The sequence below is a fragment of the Histoplasma capsulatum genome (genome assembly GCF_000150115.1).
Source record: "Histoplasma capsulatum G186AR genomic scaffold supercont2.5, whole genome shotgun sequence".
Taxonomy (NCBI): Eukaryota; Fungi; Ascomycota; class Eurotiomycetes; order Onygenales; family Ajellomycetaceae; genus Histoplasma; species Histoplasma capsulatum.
In genome coordinates this window covers 1,628,412-1,640,706 of record NW_025544805.1, presented here as the reverse complement: position 1 = coordinate 1,640,706, position 12,295 = coordinate 1,628,412, and the positions used below count along the sequence as shown (strand labels likewise).

The window sequence follows — 12,295 nt, the reverse complement described above, 5'->3', positions numbered from 1 at the left end:
CTGACCCGGTTTATGATAATGAGTAACGATTCATGTTCCGAGCCCTCGTGGTGGAAATATTAGGATAGATTGTGGGTTGTCAGATCATTATCCGCACAACAGGGTTGAAGCATATGTCATTAATTGATTGTAATTTCTTATACTAAGGATCTGATGTAGCCATTGAGCAGGTCTCTTTCTCACAGTAGTAAACAATGATGAACATAATAAGTCACGCTCCTCTATGCTCATTCATATGCTTCTCATCGAACTAGGCTCTGAACATTTGGCAAAGGTAGATAGAATGATATAGAGCGGGGAGAGATCGCACATTGTCAATCTAGAAGGCCTCACTCTCTGACAGCTATTCGCTGTCAAAGTACAGTAGTGCGCTCCAATCACAGAGTAACACCAGACCTCGATTCCCCTTGAAGGCACATCTATCTCCCTTTCTGAACTAGGTCCGAGTCTTGACGTATAGAACAACCGGGGCGATGAAATGCATGCAATGGCCCGCGAGGCTCAACTGTAGAGGCATTCTGGATGATAAACGGAGTACAAAGATTCTTAAAAAACCTCCCATAGGAAAGTGTTTGCTGAAAGAAATACCGCCACTTCCACTGCAAGAAACTGTCATAGTCGGCACGTCCGTTCAGTCGCTGCTTGGTCCTTTTGGACCGATACGGGGCATCGACGAGACCGACCATGTTCAGCAGGGATCAAACAGAGAAACAAATCCTCCTGTAGCATTGGTGCCGTATCTCACGCGCAAAAGCAGAACCCCGAAGACCCCAAATCTCAATTCCGCACGCACACCAGCCAAACGCAGAGCAGAAAAACTGAACATGCTCATAGCTTAAGGCTTCAATCATCGATACTAGTATTGTTGGAAGGGAAGTAAGGGGTGTTGGAAATCAGAGATCTTAGAAAATTGGAGGTTATACGTATTAGGATAATAAATGCGAAGATGGAAAATATGAAAATTGAAAATCCCGGAGCTGTCAGCAACGGAGGCCAAAGAGCTCTCCCGCCCCTAGTGATAACTGGCCAGGGGAGCAATTAAACTGTGAGAGGAGGGAAAAATACAAGTAATGGGTAATAATATATGATATGTGGTAAAAATGCATATATGACAAGGCCGGTTGCTTATGTGCCGGAGGAGGGTTGAGATGGGGATTGTTGTTCTGCAAGTTAGTATGCAGGCAAGAGAGAGGGACCGAGTAATATCAACAGAGACGCAAGAAATGAATGGAAATTACAAAAAGAAAAGTCAATGAAATTTTAATCTTTTTTTAAATGTCTCTTTGTATCAAACCACGACCTAATTAACATGAAACTAGGGGGAATAGGAGCAGAGGGCATAGGGCTTCTATTATTCTCTCCTTCCATCATGGGGAAAAACTAAAAAAAACAGCGTGGGGGATTGGCGTGGGAATGCGCAAATAGACGCTGCCTCAGTCAGGTTTTAAAGCAATTCAGTAAGTCAGAAATAAACATTCCAGCATGAATAGAGTGAACCATGGAAATGGCGGGAAAAAAAGTGCACCAGTGAAGCAAAATATCTTGTTGCAACAAAATGAACTCAAAGGAAGAAGAAAACAAGGGGACAATAAAAATCGGAATCGCAATCGTTAAACCGTGCAGGCAAGTCAGAAGTAGCTAAACCCGTAAGTCACATAAAGAAGACTAAGCCGATGGATGGAAAATGATAAATAGGAAGAAGGAAAACGGTCTGGGCAAAACAAAAACAATGGAAAGGAGAAAAACGAAGAGATAATTCGAGATCTGCAAACATCAGTTGCCAGGTGAATCTTTGCTTTAGACTGTTTTTGCTTTATGCTCTTTGGGTTGTTTTTTTGGTCGTTTCTTTTCTTTTTCTTTCTTTTTTTGCGGCCAGATTTAGATGATAGAATACTTCGTCCTTTCGTTAATTTCCACTTTTCGCAACTTTTCCTTCAACTTTAAAAAAATTCCCAAATCATGCATCAGATCCACGTCTCCCCCGCCAAGTGGTACATTTGGTAATTTTGTGTTGAAGCTTTGCTAGCCGACCTCGGGACGCCTACTAGCAACGAAACAGTGAATTGGCCAAGTTACTCAGCGTATGAAGACGTCTATTGTATTTCGTATCATTGCAGCTTGAAAGCTAGAAGATAGTACACTTCGACTTCTTTTTGGGAACTGGTTCTAGTGCAGCAACGATTGCCTAATTTGATGGAAGAACGCGAATGTTAGATATGTGAACACAGAAAGGGAGTTCAGCTGGCTAACCTCGTCGAATACATCCTTGAGCTTGTATTGAGTCAAAGCAGAGCACTCTACGTATTTGACAGCTCCCAGTTCCTTTGCCATCCGATCGCCATCCTCCTTCCGTACGGGCTGCATCTTCTGCTTTGCCAGCTTCTCTCGTACGCTTGGGTCATCGCGCAAGTCAGTCTGGGTTCCTACGATCAGGCAAGGAACCCCCGGGCAGTGGTGATGGACCTCGGGGAACCACTTCTCGCGAACGTTTTCGAAGGAAGCAGGCGATGTGACCGAGAAACAGACAAGGAACACATCTGTCTGCGGGTACGATAAAGGTCGTAGACGATCGTAATCCTCCTGTCCGGCTGTGTCAAAAAGTCCTAGGGTATATGGCTCATCTCCAATCCTACAATTCGCAATTGAGTGGCTTGATCAGCATGCATTGGAAAACAAAAGTGTGGTCCCTCTTTCCATCAAAAGTATGGATATATAAGAGAGATATGGACAGTAGTATGTGAATGGAGTAAACGGATGTTCATGTGGGGTGTTGAAAGTGCTACACGATCCTCACACATGGCTGATGTGGTATGAACACGAAGGGGAAGTCACACAACTTACATCACTGTAACGGCATAATTATCGAAGACGGTCGGAACGTATTCAGAGGGGAACTTGTTGGTGGTGTACGAAATCAGAAGACATGTCTTGCCGACTGCACCGTCTCCGACCACAACACATCTGGAGGGTTCGAGAAGACTGATCAGTATCGAAGCTTTCGCAGAGCCTTCAACCGATATCAACCAATTTCTCGTGCAAGGTCATGTTACAGGAACGAGAACTACATACTTGATGGTAGCCACAACCATTTTAGATGCTGATTAGAATGTAAAGCTCTAGTAAGCTGCTGTCGCAGATATACCGTTTGTCGATGCGAAGGACGCAACACAGAGCGTGGGATGGGCGGTTCAGGACGGAGAGGGGAGCTTGACGTGAACAAGAGATAAAGGAGCCGTGCAATATTATGTAAAGACACGAGTATGGGTGGTATTCTCGCGGCGGGACGATAGAAGGAGAATATTAACGAGTGCGAGTAGAAAATCGGAAAGTCAGAGGCAGGACAGCACGGAGACAATGGGCTGTACCACAAACAATACTGCACGTTAGCGATCCAAACGTTTACTTGAAAGGCCGCTGGAGAGGGCAGAAAGACAAAAGAGAGTCACCGAAAACCGAGAAGCAAAACAAGGGATATCTTAACGACTTGAGTTGACTAGACTGACCTTTGGAGAAGCAGGAGACCGGGAGAGGTAACGAACAGCAGCACGCGCCCACAAGGACAGGAGAGGCCCCTTGCGAGGCTGACTGCAGTTCTGAGAGTGCAGGAAATCGACGAAGCACGCTCTAGCCGGAACGGAACAGTGTTGGTGGAGGAGTGGTAGATACGTGGGAGAGAGATGGAGAGGGAGGAGAGGAGGTGAGGTTGAGACGAAGTTGGAGCAAGGGAATGCGACCAAGCCCAAAGAGAAACAGCCCGGAAAAAACCACCAGATGAGACGATAGACAACACCAAGTGAACAACTCCCAATCAACGCTGGGAAGTGAAAGGATAGCAGTGTGGAGGATGTGGTGACGATCTGAGTCTTCTACAGTGCACAATTCTTTTCTCCTGCTTGATCTGGGTGAGCAGTGAGTGGTGTTCTGCCAGTTTCTGGCAGTTCGGCCGTTGAACGAAACCTATTTTATGGCCGAGACCCAACTACGGGGTCGTGACTTGGCTGGTACCTCGATTGAACCTAGAATCTGCACTGCATGCAAAGTACCACGGAAGTCCATTCCCAGTGGACCCAGCTACCATCTCACACAGTCCGTTCATTGTATGGCTATTCAACAGCAGCTATTACTAGAAAAAGCAAAGAACTTGACGTGATAGTGAGAACAGAGCATGCATCTCCCATCTGCATGAGGCAGCTGTCATTGGTTAAACCCACGCTTTTTCTTTCGCTGTCTCCCGGCCATTCAGGACTTTTTTGATTTACTCCGTATCTTACTGGGCTGTTGGTATAAATATCTCACAGGGAAAAGTCGCCGGGGCCCATTAGAGCAAAGAAATTCACGCGAGTAATCATCATGGATTTTCCTTATTAATAACTAACTTACTGCATGACTAGATGCAAGTGCACCTCCCGTCGATTGAGCAATCACTCGTGCACCTCTCTCGTCTTGGAATTCTATCTACACGTCCAATTCACGAGCGGAATGGGGAGGGTCGATACTATTACTTAGCCCAGCATGGTAGTTTTTTGGGAGGGAAAAATACCCTTCCCTTTTCAACATCATCACCGCGCATTGACCTACGCTGCAGAGGTGCCGAAGGTGAGCACTGACTGGCATGGAATCTTTTAGCTCCTCTGCATGGCCATGGCAGGGTTTGCAGACAGTCAAAATCAGAACCTCCCGGAGTTAACAAAATTCTATATATATCGCCCGTCATCGTGGTCGTCGTCGTTCGTACAAAGCGTCCAAGTTACAGTTGCAGGATGTTGGCTGTTCACTCATTCTCTGTTCATTTGCTGTTTCATCTATTGTTTCAGCCTATGTTTTCGGCTCTGACAACAAAAGCCACCGTTTTAAGGGGTGGTGTTGATTCAAGGATCACTCATCCATCCAAGTCCATCAGCCATTCTTGAATCTTCGACCAACTTTGACTAACAAGTAGTAACAACAAACTAACTAACAAGCCAAATGGCATCGGTCATTGTCAGCCTTGCCCTGGTCCTTGCTAGTGTCTTGATCGAACTGTCAAGGAGTTCTAAGTTACTAGCGTATCATCACCTCTTCTCAACGTGAAAGAGCCGCCTGGAGCTTGACTTGCTGAGCCTCGAAAATATTTTGGCATTTGATTGGGAGTTTCGTAACTGGATATATTGCCTGTTGGAGTTTGTTGCTCAATCAATGAAAGCCATCAAGTGCCTCTCAACATGACATGAAATTCGTCAACCAAGGACGATCGGAATTATAGTTCTTGATCGACTGTCGAGAGAGAATGGTAAGAAAAAAGATCATCTCTATGGAAGAAGCACAGAAAATGGAGTAGCGACGACTAACAATCACCCTTTGACGATGGAAAAACTAAAATGAATACTAAAATAGGTTTACGAGGAAGTAAGCACCAAAGAGAGATCGATCGGAGCTTATTCTGAGAAGGCCCTCCGCTATGCGGGTTGGCCTAGATGAGTTTCATATCTACCAACCCTCAGAGCTCCAGCCTACGATCATTCTTTGTGTCTCTCTGGTTAGCTGTAGACTGAGTCGTCCACCAGGAAATCCAGGAAATCCAGGAAATCGAGTTCCCCTTCCTCGACGCATTGTATAGCCAGTTTCGGACACAGTGGTTCAGTGCAACCGTTCATCCTCCAAGCAAGCCACAAAATCGTCACAGATACACAAGAACCTTCCGGGGCGTCCTCCGGTACCGCAGAAGTTGGCATATATTCCAATTTCCAACTGACCTCCGTGGGTAGAATCCGGTTTTCCTGAAAGAACTTGGCTTCGGTTCTAATGAGGACGGTTTGTGACACAATTCGGATGCGCTTGTTTCCCTACACCTCTCATAGCCGACCTGATATCTGATGGACGCTGGAAAATTCAGACAATCAAGAAGATTTTAAGGAGATGGGCGCCAGGTTCAGGAGATATTCTATCTGTTCCACATTTTCTCGGTCTCCAGCAGGGTATGGTGTACAATTACCGATTCAAGAACTGCCATGAACGGATAGAAGAGATTGAATCTCGATATCCAATATCAAAAAAAATATCCTGCAGAACCACCGCTATCGATTCGATAGCAGCTGGAATGGGTAAAACCATATGTTTTGGCCATTGAATCCAGATCTACTTCAGATGTTTTGGCACAGTTCCGGAAAACGCTGGCGAGATCTGTGCCACCCGATGGCTGTATGCAGGATATCCAGCGCAATCTGGATGTCCTTCCCTGTCTCATTGAATAAAATGAGACTAAAAACATTACGAAAATGAGGCAGTTCCCTACAGAACTTTCCAGGTCGTTGGTCGTTGCTTGATCCAGATTTAATATCATCTACCGCTCCAAGAGCTGGGTAATAAAGCACAAATATAGATGTTATTCGCTTGCAAGAGATTAGATTGAGCGGAGATGAAAAAATTATATTGATAGTCGGATAAGTGGACAGTTGTCAGTTGTCAGTTAGCGGTTGTCGACTCCCATATTGACCTTCTCGAACGCCTCTGTTCCTGATATGTCGTTCGCTCATTTATCAGGACACAGCGAAAGAAAGTTCAGAAAAAAATAATAAAAATAATTAAAAAATCGCATACAAGTTCCGGTTGTTCCTTTCAGACCCTCCTAAACACGATCGGCTGCACACCTCCGTCCGGAAACAAATTCTTTTTCTTTCTCCTCCGATTTTCGTGTTTCACGTCCTTAGACGCCAGCTCGCCGTCTGCCTCAAACCATACACCCTCGTCCAATGATGTTTCGTATTCTCTGTATATACTGGCCGTCACCTGACGCATGATAGCCCACGCGACGCTATTCAAATCCCAGCAATCAAGAGTCAGAAATAAATGATGATAATTAGATAGTATAAACAGCATTTACACTACAGACCAAGTAGAAGACACACATCAGTGAGATGGTGATATCTTCTCTATACAGGAATTCAAATAAGCTTATTTACGTACTTCATTCCCGTACACATCCTTTGTCCATATCCAAACGGCATCAGCATGCGTTGCATCTGACGGTGGGCCGGGGATGTAATTGGCACTTGCCAGCGTTCTGGATCCCATACGTCTGGGTTAGGAAACGTATCCGGGTCGCGGTGGAGAGTGTGGGGTTGGATGGAGATGATGGTCTAGATAACGCAATATTTTGTCAGCATTCTCTATCCAGGAAAGAGAGGGAAGTCTAGATTATCGGGATCGTTGGCACTATCCGAAAGCTCACCCCTGGGTTTATCTTCAAACCCATGACAGTAACGTCCTGATCTTTCGTTTTAACCACTCTCGGGAGACTAAAGGGGATTGGAGGGCTGATTCGTAATGTCTCCCGCAGGACGCCGTTTAGGTACGGGAGGGCTTGTAGCTGTGATAAAGGTATGTGTTCCGTGGATGAGGCGGGACAACTTCCGTTGCTGACAGTTCGTAGTTCCTGGCGAAGTTTGTCCTGGTGGTGTTTGTTTTCCGGGAGGGAAAGGTGGTAGAGTAGCGCGGAGAGGAAGTCCGCAGTTGTGGTGGTACCTAGGGTTCTAGTTATAACTATAATGGGACATAGAGTTTTTGGAAGGTGTATTTCTAGGAGATTGCTCACCGCCTGAGAAGTGGTCCAAAGTGTCGCTGGCGATGTAATTGATGTTTGGAATGGCAGGGCTGGGACCATCCATTTTGAAAAGACAAAGAAGATGTTGGAGGTGGGTATTTGCCTTCCTACCGTCATCATCTTTAGATTGGAGAGGCAGTGACTTGAGAGATTCTTGCACCAATGACATGCCAAATGTAGTCAATTTTGACCCTGGGTTGATCAACGGTGATAAGAGTTTCATGATGGGAACTTAACGATCAGCATCATGGAGTATTAGTTCCTAACTCCCGGGAACAGCACACTTACGGGGAAGCCATTGGAAAGCAGTCATTAACGGACTGGCGACCAGTTCCAGTGTTGGGGTGAGGAGTTCATTCATCTGAGCTCTTGAATCAGGATTGCTCAGTAGATTGAGTGGCTTTTCACGCCCATAGGTCAACCCGATCATGATATCAGCAGTCAACCACCTCATCATGGGAAACACATCAACAGTCCATGAAAGCGGCTGCTCCGACCCTGCCTCTGCTTCAATTTCGTTCATTAATGCATCAATAGTCGTTTTGATATGAGCCTGAAAGGCTGGTGATGCTGCAACTGGGCTCGAATAGAGACCCGCGACATTTTTTCTGCGAATTAAATGTAATTCTGCGTCAACGGTGCTTACTACATTTGGTGAGCCATATCGCTCAAAAAACCAAACAAGATCAATGGAATCTAATCCGCCTCGGGGTCCGGTGTAAATATCCTTTATGGCATCTGGATGACAGAATGAAATCATTTTCGGGGAAAGCTGAACAATGGGACCATAGTTTCGGTGCGCACGATGAGTCGTGTTTAGGATCCCATCTGATGTAACAACAATCGGACTGTTAACGAAGGTGCTAATAGTGAGTGAACTTCGTTGCCCGGATCACAAACGCACCTCTCAGTTCATGCCATCGAAGCCACAAGCTCGTAAACTTGGCTAATTTCGGACCTGGGAAAGGGGAGTTAATGGTGCGATACATTGACAGACATATGTTCGGAATCATCAACGACAGTATAGAAATCGCAATTAAAGGCCAACCAAGCTGAAATCCACAGTGCAGATTTGTGAGGAGGTTAGCCACAGCAGACATGGTACAGGTATTCCCTGCTTTTTGCGGCGGGACAATCGCGATGCTGAGATCACATCGGCTGCGACAAATCTAGTTGTCGGGTGGAGCTGTTTAAATATGTTTCCAGAAAGTCTCTGGCAATTTCAACGTCGGGCTTTAGCAGTCATATCTTATAAGCTACGGTTAGTGGCGTTGAGCCCTGAAATTCTTTATCCCTAGGTAGATAGGCGCCAGTGCCCATGTTGCTCAGGCTTCTAGCCAAATCAGGGTATTTGTTGGAGAAGCGTATTTCAAATGCAAAATACCCTGATTGCTCATTTTGCATCATAGCTCGTCATTGAGCGGAAGTATGAATTACTGCAACCAAAGCCACTGCTTCGAAATCTCCAAAAGCAACACAACGCGGAAAAAGATAGTGGCGGAGCCCCAAAGGTGACTCTGCTGCGGATGAAAAAGGGAAAAAGCAAGAAAACATCAAGGTTGAGGTTGTTCGCTTATACGGCGCTAAAAATAAGCGCCAGCCTTAAAACCTGCCCCCAAACAACCCCCAACAAGCCTGAGACAACCTCTGGTGGTGAATCTGGTGACACCACGCATTCGGGTGTAATCAGCTCCAGGTGCCTTCAGCGTCCATATTGGTGATGTACCAAATTCGACGTCACCGCCCCCCAATGAGGAGAAATGTTCAAAAACTCCCCCAAAGGGTTAAATGCGCGTATTCAGCTCCAGCTTCTTCAAGATTGTCCCAAGGATGGAAACCAATAACATCGTGTCCTGAGGGCTGTGATGCATTTAGCAAGTGTTTGGATACTGACCATAGTAGCCAGGCACAGATATAAATGATCCAATGCATCTTCGGGGATTCTGGATTTTCATTTTTGTTTGCTTGCTCTTTCTCATTTATGAACTCTGGGAATCCAGGCTTATGATACACTCCATCTCAAGGCCATATATTCCATTAATATATGAAACTGTCTTCTCTTATATCTGCGAATTTCCTTTGAAGCAATCCCATGATCTATACGATCCACTATACTCTATACAAAGGAGATAAGGCTATCATCCGCCATCACGTCGGCCAATCACCTCCTCCTCTCTGCATCGCACATGCAGGCCTTGAATGACAGCATGGCCTACATGCAGCCACCGATTCGCTGCGTGCACCTTGCTAAAGAGAGAAGCTGGACTTGCCTCAGTTATAAAATAACCACTCCAGACGATTCTTCTTGTCTGTACACAGTTGGAACGTCCAGGAGTCACCCAGAAGTTACCTTGACGCGACATCTCCAGCCAGTCCCATATACCCGACAGACTTCTTCCCTATCGAGGCTCTCTGGGCAGTTCTCCCTATCCAACCTCTTGGGGCAATCTCGTCACCACCACTACCACCATCAACAGACGGCCCAGTTCAACAATAACTACCTCGTCGGAACCGCGACCTTCCATACCTTCTCGTCGAAAATTGACATTGGCCTCAGCACAAACCATACCATCATCATGAAGCGGCCAGATCCGTTATCCACCACGCGCAGGTTTGAGAGCCTGACACCGCTTGGTACGTTGGAATGGAAGAGTGACGGCGGTCCCTTCGGGAGCCTTGTTTCCAGCAATCTTAAACTGGTGGACGCGAGAGGGCGTACGGTTGCGCGATACCAGAAGCGCTCATCGTCGCTTTCCAGGGAGAATGATGTGATCACGTTGCTTGTGCCGGAGCTGGACGGATTTCTTGACATTGTAGTTATTACGTGCATGGCCACGATAGAGTATAGACGGGTGGAGGACGAGGCGATAGAAGAGGTTGCTGGTGGTGTGTGAGTGCGTGTACTGAGAAGCTAGGAGATACGGCTATGATTGGTTTTGTTTGATTATATGGTCAATAATGCCCTGTTTATTTTAAATCCGATTTTCCCCCTCTCTGCTTTGTACTGTTTGATTTGACTAGCACCCGGCCTGGAGCCTTCATATTCTACCCTTTTTGCAATTGTTAGACTACTTTTGATGCATATCCACAAATGATAAGAGTTTACAATGACAAGATGTTTATGAGCGCTTATCCATGGTTGTCGTCATATTGAATATGTGAAAATGTACCCAATCTAAAATACTAGTAGTTTTTGAAAAAAGCTGCCTTGGAGAGCTGAGCCTGGAGACCCACAAGGTATGTCTTAGAGTTATAAATGTCAGAGACAGTCAGCTAGATCTTGAATAAAACATGATAAATCAGAAATGAGAGATTGAGGAGATATAAAAAGCAAGGAGACAAAAATAAAAGAAATGAAAATAGTGCCATGCGTACCTTGGAGATACATGATATATCCCTGGAAGGTCAACTCAAACAGCAGCCAAATGGACCATCGCATAATCCTTGACTCTGTACACAATAAAAAAATATCGACAGAATGTGAGAATTTGTGATACCCTTCAATCAGCAAAAGATCTACAGTTATGCACCGTTAACAACTTTAGTCCCTCCAGTCAGACTATGCTCTCCCAACCAAAAGTGCTCCCGAACCTGATCTTCTCGTCAGCCTATATAGGGAAATCGGTGGTGAAGCCACAGCGATCAAATCTTGGCTGGTGGCATGACCTTGCACACAAGAAACGAGGAGAAGATGATTGGCAAGGATATCCGGGGGGTGTGTTCTTGAAACTTGCTGGAAATCTTTAACCTGCGGGCCTTAGTATTGTTTGATGGTTTAGATGAGATGAGCTGAAAGAGCCGGGCATTTTGATTGTTTCGTTCATCGATACTCCGTGAATGACCGAAGAATCAGGAGGCATGGTAAAAATTACCGTTTCAGGCAGAGACGAGCAAGCACACAGAGACTTTGGAATGTGGCCCATGATAGTAGTGATTGAGGTGGTTATAAGGATTATCACGCTTTATCAAACAGGAGCTTGTGAATGTTGACAGATGCACAGAGAGCGGAGGGAAGGTCAATTGTACCCATCAAATGCTCGATTAAGCACAGGGGTTGATAGATGCTTAAACTAACCTGCGGGTAAAATCTGTGCCGAAGCTTCCATTTCAGTGGAAGGTTCGTTATATATATATATCAAGCGCAAGATTTGAAGATCTTGTTATAGCGCCGAAAGACATAATAATGGCGAGTGGATGGATCTTGCTGCTGCATCACAGACACCACCACAATCAACCTCCAGTTGAGGAGACACTGTCTAAGTTTGTTCTCAAAACGTCACTCATGGCAGGCCACATTTTGACAGATTGTAAACTCTTCTCCCTTGACGGTTAAATTAAAACCGACAATGTAGTCAATCCAATTGTCTACAGATCCTCATTATGAAGTTACCTTTCTGAATAACCAATGGAGGCCAACTTACAACTACCCCTCCTTTACTAGTTCACCAGTTCGAACATACAAGCTTCCGAAGACCACGTACATTTATCCTCCGGATCAAATAGCAGACAGAGAGCGAGTATTTACTTACAGGAAAATAATCCTTTGTGTTTGGATAAATTTGCTCTGGTAAAATCTATCTTTCTACGATGATTTTGAAACTGCACTTTTTTTCTCTTGGGGAAGAGGAGAGGATGATGAAATCACTGCTTCATTCATCTATATGCCAGCAGATAATACGTCGAAGACATACGTCGCGTGAACCCAAAAAAAAAATA

At 45.4% G+C, this 12,295-nt stretch overlaps 6 protein-coding genes across 6 annotated transcripts; 4 read left to right on the top strand and 2 right to left on the bottom strand.

Moving 5' to 3' along the window:
• Positions 1–473: 473 nt before the first annotated feature.
• Positions 474–839, top strand: HCBG_04511 (uncharacterized protein; the record flags this gene model as incomplete). Its single annotated transcript, XM_045431560.1, has 1 exon — positions 474–839. The coding sequence occupies one exon, from the start codon at positions 474–476 to the stop codon at positions 837–839; it is 366 nt and encodes a 121-aa protein (XP_045288113.1).
• Positions 840–1,868: 1,029 nt separating this feature from the next.
• On the bottom strand, positions 1,869–3,903 carry HCBG_04510 (Rho family GTPase CDC42; the record flags this gene model as incomplete). Its single annotated transcript, XM_045431559.1, has 5 exons — positions 1,869–2,185; positions 2,251–2,629; positions 2,842–2,961; positions 3,070–3,359; positions 3,504–3,903. 4 exons carry the CDS (start codon positions 3,087–3,089, stop codon positions 2,126–2,128), a joined length of 579 nt encoding a protein of 192 aa, XP_045288112.1.
• A 61-nt stretch (positions 3,904–3,964) lies between these two features.
• Positions 3,965–5,006, top strand: HCBG_04509 (uncharacterized protein; the record flags this gene model as incomplete). The annotated part of the gene is made up of 5 exons (XM_045431558.1): positions 3,965–4,086; positions 4,299–4,341; positions 4,392–4,596; positions 4,627–4,727; positions 4,986–5,006. The coding sequence occupies 5 exons, from the start codon at positions 3,965–3,967 to the stop codon at positions 5,004–5,006; spliced, it is 492 nt and encodes a 163-aa protein (XP_045288111.1).
• Positions 5,007–5,437: 431 nt separating this feature from the next.
• HCBG_04508 (uncharacterized protein) lies at positions 5,438–6,106 on the top strand (the record flags this gene model as incomplete). The annotated part of the gene is made up of 4 exons (XM_045431557.1): positions 5,438–5,515; positions 5,597–5,692; positions 5,745–5,790; positions 5,838–6,106. 4 exons carry the CDS (start codon positions 5,438–5,440, stop codon positions 6,104–6,106), a joined length of 489 nt encoding a protein of 162 aa, XP_045288110.1.
• A 488-nt stretch (positions 6,107–6,594) lies between these two features.
• HCBG_04507 (uncharacterized protein) lies at positions 6,595–8,679 on the bottom strand (the record flags this gene model as incomplete). Its single annotated transcript, XM_045431556.1, has 6 exons — positions 6,595–6,790; positions 6,943–7,115; positions 7,208–7,500; positions 7,571–7,810; positions 7,868–8,407; positions 8,628–8,679. The coding sequence occupies 6 exons, from the start codon at positions 8,677–8,679 to the stop codon at positions 6,595–6,597; spliced, it is 1,494 nt and encodes a 497-aa protein (XP_045288109.1).
• A 1,107-nt stretch (positions 8,680–9,786) lies between these two features.
• Positions 9,787–10,473, top strand: HCBG_04506 (uncharacterized protein; the record flags this gene model as incomplete). The annotated part of the gene is made up of 1 exon (XM_045431555.1): positions 9,787–10,473. One exon carries the CDS (start codon positions 9,787–9,789, stop codon positions 10,471–10,473), a length of 687 nt encoding a protein of 228 aa, XP_045288108.1.
• Between the last annotated feature and the right edge of the window lie 1,822 nt (positions 10,474–12,295).